Raw genomic sequence first — 9,763 nt, 5'->3', positions numbered from 1 at the left:
CAGAGGTGTTCAGCTGGGATTAGGACTTGGCGTTATGCAGACCAATCAAGTTCTTCCACCCTGACTAAATCAATCTTTTTTTTTTTTTTTAACCTTGCCTTATACACAGAGGCATTGCTGTGTTAGAATAGAAAAGGGTCCTGTCCAAACTACTGGTATAAAATTAGAAGCACACAATTCCATAGAATATCATTATATGCTTAAACATTAAGATTTGTACTCATGGAAATTACTAGAATAGTCAAACCTGTTCATTAGAAGGGGTGTCCCAATACTTTTGGCAATATAGTGTGTAAGCCAGCCTAGCTATTCAAAATCTTTGTCTGCAATTTAATAATATTGACCTATTACTTTTGCTATTGCTTTTGACCATTAGGTATCAGTAACATAATTCACTCATTTCCTTTTCTATGTACATCGACTTTTTGTACCACACTATTCTGCTGATATGGAATGAGTTTGACTACTTAATCTGTTAATAAAATAGAAATGCTTCACTGGGGCAAACAAAAAAAATCCTAAAATAATAAATAGGATACCCCATAGCAGCATTTCCAGCAGTATCCAACATTTCTCAATCATGACCTTACTAGCTAAATGTGACTATTAGCTTAATAGCTGTATTCCTTGTTTGCTAGCTACCTATGCACATACAGCATAACAATGTTAAAATGTTCTACATTATGAACCTTAACCCAAAAACCTCTAACTTCATACACTTCATATAATTTCTTAGCTGTATTCCTTGTTTGCTAGCTACCTATGCACACACAGCATACAATGTTAAAATGTTCTACATTATGAACCTTAACCCAAAAACCTTTAACTTCATACACTTCATATAATTTCTATTACTACTACTACTACTACTGTTACTACTAATAAAACAGATCTCTGGGGGCCCCACAAGTGCGTGGGCCCTTAGAATCGTCCTAATCTTCCCCCACTTAGCAGCGCCCCTGCAAACATGTATATTTATTACAACTTTAGTTGAACTTAAGCACTGCTTTGGCACAACTAAAATGCATTTAGTACAAAATTAGTTGTTCCAATCAGACTTTAAGTATACCAATTTATAGTGTGCCACAAATACATTTAGTTATACTAAAGTACATATGAATAAATTCTGCTTAAGTATAATATTTTTTTTCACTAGGGAGTACAAGCTTAATTTGTAAGTTGCTTTGGATACAGGTGTGCAGAGTCTGTTTAAACTGAACACATACGCTGTTTTCACTACCTCCTTCCACCGCTGCTCAGATATGTTTATCTTCTATCACTATTTGCACCCGTGTGAATAATATGCTATTTAGTGGTATTTAAAGTGGTGCAAACAGTGGCAATAGATAGACCAAAAATGTCTATTAAATTCAATGTAAATGTATGTCTTAATTTGGGCCCTGACTTGTTTAAAGCTAGTCACAGTTTGCTAATGCTTGACCTGACATTTTTTTAAAAAGAGGCAATGTTATATTAGAAAAAAATACATAAATCACCAAGGATATCTCAGATATCCCCATACGACATCTGTGGATGTGCATAATTTTTCATGAGATACTGGAATATGACAAATGTGTTGGAATGTTACATCAGCGGGGTAAATATTTGAATATTACTGGAGCTAAACCTAAAAAGGTCCCACTAACCTTTGAAAATGCCCAGAAGCTAGCAACTGACTTCAGCACTTTAGTTGGGCATTTCTGAGGAAAAATATTGATAGATTAGTTGATGAAATGTTTGTGAGGCTTATGGCAGTGTTCCTTAATATTAGAGTTAAAACGTGTTTTGAAGAGCCACCACATTCCAGATTTGAACATTAACTTACTCATTAACTAATGCTTTCTAACAATGTATTTTTAATAAACTTGGTATGTAATGCGACTGATTTATACTTTCATATATTTTCATTATTCTTGTTATAGTATCAGTGTGTTCTATCTTAAATTTGTTTTTAATCAGTATTTATTTATTTATGCATATCTTTTCTCTTTAGGACCATGTTTATGAGTTGCTCAACACAATAGATGCCAGCCAGTGCTACTTTAACATAGTAAGTATGACTCTTGAAGACAAGATAGAAAATCAAAAGAGGCAGGAGATGCTTTTACATGAATCTGTGGTCATAATCCATTTCAGGCTGTAAATTTTGACTTCACCAAGAACTACCTGGACCTTATCGTCACCTACGCCTCAGTCATTTACATGTTGTCTCGCATCGATGACAAGAAGGCAATTGTCGGAATGTATAACTGTGCATATGAGTTCTCAAATGGAAACAGGTAACACACCATGTGACCACATTTTTAGACACAGTCACAGTGCTTTTGGACGGTTGTATGTACAAACATTCTCATAACAGTTCATAAGTATTTTACAGTTTGGTGGCAAACAAACTCACACAATTTCATATCATTTTCCTGTTTGGCACATTTGTAAATCTCATTCATTTGTTTTTGTACAATCTGCTCAAAGGGTATCTGAATCTCTAAGGGTTAAGTTTGGTGGTGGACCTTCATGGTGACTTTTTCCTACAAATCATATGTTTTCATATAAAATCGGTTTAAATCTGTATGTATATATATATATATATATATATATATATATAAACTCCAGTTTATGGATTCAGACGTTGTAAATGGCTTTTCTTTCAGATAATGTGATGTCAGAGCATTTGCCTAGGTTGATCATTTCCAAAAATATTGGAAATGTAAATGTGGCTTTTCCTGGCTACGTTTCTTTTTGTATATGTTTATGTATCTTTATGTATTCTGATAGTCATTGTCTAAACATAAATCTACACAAACTTACATTTAAGCAACATAAACAACTGACTTGTATTCAATGTCTTGTAGTGGATTCTCATAACCAGGACATTGTTTTATCACTCTTTTTTGCTCCCATTAATGTTCAGTTTAATTCAACTCTGCATTGTATTACATTCTGAAAATTCATTTAATTTTCACACAGCCAAACGTGAGGGTTTTACTGAGCAGATTTATGCAGTCAGAGACAGATAATAGTTTTTCTTGAAGACTAGATGCAAAACATTCACTATTATATATTCTTGTAGAACAATTATACTCTTTCACAAGCATTTTGATTATTTATATCCATCAATCTAAATCAGGGCTGTGAGTTTAACGCGTTAACTTAATTAATTAGTTATGAAAAAATAACGCGATTAAAATATTTTAACGCGGTTAACGCACTGGCCCCGACCCCAGACCTGACAGGTCTGGGGGCAGGGCCAGTGTACGTCACTGTACGTCACAGTGTACGTCATTTTGCATTATACAGTTGACTGTTGACAAATATGTTGCAGGACAACAACTCGCTCCCATTAATGTTCAGTTTAATTCAACTCTGCATTGTATTACATTCTGAAAATTCATTTAATTTTCACACAGCCAAACGTGAGGGTTTTACTGAGCAGATTTATGCAGTCAGAGACAGATAATAGTTTTTCTTGAAGACTAGATGCAAAACATTCACTATTATATATTCTTGTAGAACAATTATACTCTTTCACAAGCATTTTGATTATTTATATCCATCAATCTAAATCAGGGCTGTGAGTTTAACGCGTTAACTTAATTAATTAGTTATGAAAAAATAACGTGATTAAAATATTTTAACGCGGTTAACGCACTGGCCCCGACCCCAGACCTGACAGGTCTGGGGGCAGGGCCAGTGTACGTCACTGTACGTCACAGTGTACGTCATTTTGCATTATACAGTTGACTGTTGACAAATATGATGCAGGGCAACAACTCCATAAATGCAATTATGCCTCAAAATTCAAGATAATGGGGCAAAAATGCTCCTGTATGAGTTTTTGTCTAATTTTGTTTCTTTTTTTTGTTATCACGATAAGCGATATCACAGCGAGATAAAGCAGCGAGAGCAATATCACACGAGTGCTGTTTGTACCGAGTGCAAATGTGATTTTATACAACAGTACAGTAAATGAGAAGTTAATATTGTGTTATTTTTTAAACACAATATTGTCTGTTTTTGCTTAGTTTTGCCAACAAAAATATTACCTATAAAGCCACAGCAGAACTGTTGTGTGTCTGTGAGCAACACAGCGGTGTTTAGTTTCTGAATGAATCCTCGTTTTGAAGGAATCGTGTGAATCAATGACTCAAAGCCCCATTTATAAAGAGAGTGAGCCGTACTTCATTCCTGAATGAATCAGCCGTTTGAATGTATGAATGACTCATATAGACATTTAACGCCACCTGCTGGCATTTTTAGTTTCTTATTTAGAATATCATTTTATTTAAAAAAAAAAAAAAGGAAAAAATGAAGAAAGAAAAAAAAAACCTTTAAAGGAATAGTTCACCCAAAAATGTTAATTATGTCATCATTTACTCAAACCTGAATGACTTAGGCTACTTTCTTTTGTGGAACATAAAAGAAGGTACTTTGAAGACTGTTGGTAACAAAGCTGTTTTGGTTACCAATGTCTACTTAATACTTTTTCATTTAACACAAAAATAGCATTAAATAATCTTTTGGGGGTATTTTCACTCTCATTTAACACAAAAATAGCTTTAAATAATCTTTTGGGGGTATTTTCACAGCCAAATGTAATTTGCAATTAATTAGATGAAATGAGATAATCTAATTAATTAGATTAAAATTTTTAATCAACTGACAGCCCTAATCTAAATACATCCACATTATCAACTGGCTGGCCAGAGATTTTTTTTTGGCTTGTATCTGTCTGTTTAAGCAGCCAAAAGTCCTTGGCTCAAAAACATAATACAAATGCAGAAAGATTTATGTGAGGGTAATAGAATATCAGAAATATATATAATAATACACTATATGATTGTGTGTGTGTGTGTGTGTGTGTGTGTGTGTTATAACTATGTGCAGTGATCCCTCATTCCCTCGACTTGGTCAGATGCTTATAGAGTACGACCATCCCTGGAAAAAGCTTTCAGAGGAGTTTGGTCCCCACACCAAGGTCAGTCCCCTTTCGATACCATTTTAGATACCAAACATATTTGCATATGTTTAAATGCTGGTAACAAAATTATTTTATAGACAATTATATATACAAAATAATGTTCTTATGACATGCAAAATCAGTATTTTCAGTCTGCCCTTTCATCCTTTTATCAGCATCAGTCTTATTATATTCTAGTGCTTAGCACGTACAGCATAGTTTCTGTTTGCTGCGCAGCCATGTTAAAGAGAAATGACAACCTAGTGAATATTGGATAGATTTAACTTAAGCATAGTCATTCTAGTCTTAAAGTGATTCAGTTGCAGGGTTAATATGAATAGCTGTGCTGTTGCTCAGTCTGTGACAGAGGCTCTCCTCTCACTGCTCATGGTGTATCCGCGGAGGAATCTTTCTGCTGACCAGTGGCGCAGCGCTCAGCTCTTGTCTTTGCTGGCATCCCCCGCTGCCATGCTCAGCCCTGCATGCTGTGACACAGTATGTACATCTTCCACTGTGCAGATCATCAGTTATCGGTTCAGCTGTGTGGTTTAGCTTGGCTTTTTACATTGATTATACAATGCCATTGCAATCCATGAGGTCATGATCAGTAAACAGTTGTGCATTTGGCTGTTTGTATAAAGGACTGACACTGAACATTGTTTTCAGATGGCTTGTGAGTATCTGTCCATGGAGGCGATGGAGCGCTGGATCCTCAGTGAGTATCTGTTATGTACAAGGAGTCATGCAATTTCAGTACAATCTTCCAATATTTGTTAAATATGTCAACATCACTAGACGAATCATGAAAAACCATGCTGAAGTAATATTTTATGTTCATAAACCAAGACAGCTGCTCTAGCTATGTCTCTGAATCAACAGTGGAAACACTTTGGGTTTGTGTCATTTCACTGGACTCAAAAAAAAAAAAAAAGCATGTGAGAACTGTGAGAAAGTTGCTGCTGTCGCTTTCTGCCAAAACCACTCACCTTTCTGTCCTACTTTGCTCACCTATAATTATTATACGCTATATTTGATTTAAATAAAGAAAATAAATGTTAAAAAGTGAAAGTATAGTGCACTGGTAGTCTGACTGGGGCTGTTAGAGAGCAAGTAACCACAGAAGCAACAAATAAAACATTGAACTTGGGTCTCATTCACTATCAGTGTGTGAAATCTGTGTACAAATGGTTACACAAAGAAATCATGATTTTGCATTCAAAATGTGTTTTCTGTTATCTTATGGTTGTCAGTTGGCTTCCTGTTGTGCCATAGCAGTCTAAATACCAATGCTAACTCTCAGAATTTTTGGAAGATGGCCCTCCGTAACGGCCTGTACATCACAGTCATCAGAGACGAGGTTCTCAACATACACAAGCTCTCGGAGGACTTCTTCGACAGTCTCAAAGGGTAAGGCATGCAGACAGTTCACCGCAGACAGCATGTATCAATAGCCTGTCACTCAGTAAAGGAATGCTTCTTTAAGATTTTATCGTATTCACAGAATTATTTCTTATAATGTAAACAGTCTATCTTCACATTTGTTTATTTCCAGATACAGTAAGCGCATTCCTGACATCAAAGAATGTAAAGAGTATGTCATCATTAACTGGTGAGCATCTTAAGTATTCCAAATGTCCCAAATGGGCATCAAGATTTTAATAGACTCCAGACAGCAGACTAAATGTTCACCCATCTCACGGGTTTTCCAGCGGGGCACTGCGGAGAGAGAAGCGCAACTTCCTGAGAAATGCCCTGAAGGAACTTACCAAAGTTTTGGAAGATGAACCTGCATTGCTTGGACCCAAGGTTTCAACTGGTCTTTTACTTTATTATTAGCAGTAGTAGTAGGTTTTTTAATTAATTAATTAATTAATTAATATTATTTTTGCTATATTTAAATGTGAAATAATTGCAATAATGTAGTGTGGTAGGACACACATGAACTCAGATCTCTGTAGCATGAACTGAACAGTATATGTGCTTCCTATAGGCTTTGTTTGTGTTCATGGCGCTGTCGTTCTCCCGTGATGAAGTGCTCTGGCTTGTGCGTCATGCTGAGAACATCCCCAAAACCAAAACCCCGGAGGACTACGCAGATTCGTAAGTTTTACTGAGCTACAGTATGTGAGGAGCATTCCACAGTATTTAACTAAAACACAATCAATTTATTTTTCATATTTCATTACTGTCACACAATAGTAAAATCTGTATCACATATAAAAGCAGTTCAAATTGATGAAAGCTGTGATCAGACAAAAATGTAGTTTGCTTTTTTTCTTTTACTTTCTTTTTTTCTGCCTTTTTAAGTTTTAAAGTAGTCAAAAATGCCTCTAACTGAAGAATCACACATTGTTATATTATGTCTGCTATGAAGGTTGCTATTACATTTTCTAAAATTAAAAGTGAAGCACTGGTGACTTTGTAAACTTGGAAAGACTATTATGGTAATATTCACTTCCCAGATTGTTGTGTGAAATGCGCCATCACATGAACCTTTCATATCCTAAATGTTTTTTTGTACAGCCAGATGGCAGAGCTCCTCTACTACATGGAAAAGCTGCGCACTCTATTGGCTCAACACAGATATGTTATACAACGCTACCATCTTCAGTACTTGTCACAGTATGATGCTCTAGCGCTGAATGACACCATTCAGGTACTCCGACACATGGCACCGCTCACTGAAGCACAAAAAATGTTCTGCATTGCTATAAGAAGGTTTGCAGTTTTGCTTTATTTTCTATCTTCTCATTTCAGGGAATGTACGTCTGTCCGGAGGAAGAATCAGTTCTTATGTCATCATTTGTCTCAACTCTGTCTGCAATGCTTCTCATTTCAGGGAATGTACGTCTGTCCGGAGGAAGAATCAGTTCTTATGTCATCATTTGTCTCAACTCTCAAGTCTCAAGCACTGTGAGTTCTCTTTCTGATTTCTCTAAACAGGCTATATACTCTGCACATAGGTAGCGGCAGTACAGTGTTTTTAGCGAGTGTTGTGACTGCTTAATTGGGTTGGATTTGTTTGGGTTTGTAAACGCTGAAATTAGACAGATTTCATACATGTGAAAGACATACATGTGGCCAAGTATGGTGACCAATACTTGGAATTAGTGTTCTGCATTTAACCCATCCAAAGTGCACACACACACAGCAGTGAACACACACCCGGAGCAGTCCCGGAGCAGTGGGCAGCCATTTTTGCTGCGGTGCCTGGGGAGCAGTTGGGGGTTTGGTGCCTTGCTCAAGGGCACCTCAGTCGTGGTATTGAAGGTGGGAGAGAGCACTGTACATTCACTCCCCCCACCTACAATCCCAAACGAGACTCGAACCCACAACCTTTGGGTTATGAGTCCGACTCTCTAACCATTAGGCCACGACTTCCCCCGAATGTGTATGTGTGGTTTAAGGTACACTTCATATTTGAGAAATAGATATGATATGATTGAAATAAATATTGCTCAACTGCCATCTTACAGCGTCTTTGATAAAAATGTATAGCATGAATTCAAATACAATAGTTACATACAGATTTATTTGCTTTCTTAATACTCTGGTGATCTTTTTATACAGTGGATGCAGGAGAAGAATTTGACCTGAAACCATTCAGACTGGACTGGTTAAGACTGCAGGTATGGCTTAAGCAAAACTGAATTCATCTGAAGCCTAAATAAGAAAGGAAAACAGGCAAAAATGAAATTCTGCAGGAAGATCTTTGGACACACACTTTCATTCATTTACTGTGGCTGAAGTTGAAATGTCCTGAATACTTTTTAAATGAAAATATGAGGGGAGCTTGTTCATCTAATCAATAAGATCTCACAGAAGAATACAGTAGGAAAATGCTTACCTCACTGTATCGTTACTGCTACATCTTGAACCATGTTTCTTTATTTAATTACAGCACGTCAAATTTACATATATCACCCACTGGAAAACCAAACAGGGCTAGTTTTTAACCCAGCTAGAAAAATGTGGTTTTGTGTTTCTTTATTATTATTATTATTATTATTATAGCAATTTATTTAGCAATTTAAAGTAATTTTTATTTAAAACTTAGTCTTTCTTTCAATTTTGCACATAATGTATAACATAGAATACATAGATACATTCACTATGTTTGTTTTCATGGCTTTCAATTTGCACACTTGGAGGACAACATTGGGTAGGATGGAATAATTTGTCGGTGTTCTTTTCAGTAAAATAAAGACGATTACATCTGATTATTCGAAGAAATAATCAGCTAGTTAATCAGTTAGCAAAATAACTTTACTTGCAGCCATATTTTGTATAAACATGTCTGCCAAATTAATAAATGCAAGAAGTACACACTCAACCAGACTACATTATCCATTATATCTCTAAGATGCAATCACAATGATCCATCAAAAGTTATGCCAACCATTACAGATCTGATGACCCAATGTTTTTGCATTCATCAGGCTTACACCAGTATTGGTAAAGCTCCTCTGGCACTCAAGGACTACCCTGAGCTTGCCAAGGTCATGAACATGGCCCAGTTTCACACTAGGATGATGGACAATGTGAATGAACTCCTCTGTGAGACGGCTGATCTCTCTATCCTCTGGTGAGTCACTTCTGAGTCATTGAGTGAAGCTGTGACATTAATACAGATGTACATTTGTGTTTTGTGGTGTAAGGATCATCCACACGTTAAAAATAAATATGACAATAAAAATAGAAATTCTACAATTTGTTAGGTTTGCTGAATTAGCTTTTTTTTGTTCTGTATAAAGAAATTATCCTGGCTGCTCTTTACTATAAAATATTATTAATGTTTTATTTCTT

The 9,763-nt window shown here is 36.0% G+C and overlaps 1 protein-coding gene across 1 annotated transcript in view; it reads left to right on the top strand.

Annotated features, from left to right (window-relative positions):
• Positions 1–9,763, top strand: part of nckap1l (NCK associated protein 1 like) — a 27,861-nt gene that overhangs the window by 5,214 nt on the left and 12,884 nt on the right. The window contains exons 4-16 of the mRNA XM_016480139.1: positions 1,994–2,050; positions 2,137–2,279; positions 4,885–4,975; positions 5,315–5,452; positions 5,624–5,672; positions 6,208–6,364; positions 6,510–6,566; positions 6,667–6,763; positions 6,948–7,057; positions 7,481–7,613; positions 7,715–7,805; positions 8,528–8,586; positions 9,397–9,542. Coding sequence (XP_016335625.1) covers positions 1,994–2,050; positions 2,137–2,279; positions 4,885–4,975; positions 5,315–5,452; positions 5,624–5,672; positions 6,208–6,364; positions 6,510–6,566; positions 6,667–6,763; positions 6,948–7,057; positions 7,481–7,613; positions 7,715–7,805; positions 8,528–8,586; positions 9,397–9,542 — 1,328 coding nt within the window. The remainder of the gene's footprint in view (positions 1–1,993; positions 2,051–2,136; positions 2,280–4,884; positions 4,976–5,314; positions 5,453–5,623; positions 5,673–6,207; positions 6,365–6,509; positions 6,567–6,666; positions 6,764–6,947; positions 7,058–7,480; positions 7,614–7,714; positions 7,806–8,527; positions 8,587–9,396; positions 9,543–9,763) is intronic.

The sequence above is a fragment of the Sinocyclocheilus anshuiensis genome, unplaced genomic scaffold (genome assembly GCF_001515605.1).
Source record: "Sinocyclocheilus anshuiensis isolate Anshui unplaced genomic scaffold, SAMN03320099.WGS_v1.1 scaffold169, whole genome shotgun sequence".
Lineage (NCBI taxonomy): Eukaryota > Metazoa > Chordata > Actinopteri > Cypriniformes > Cyprinidae > Sinocyclocheilus > Sinocyclocheilus anshuiensis.
Note: the sequence above shows the minus strand (reverse complement) of the source record. Positions and strands in the feature narration are given on the sequence as shown.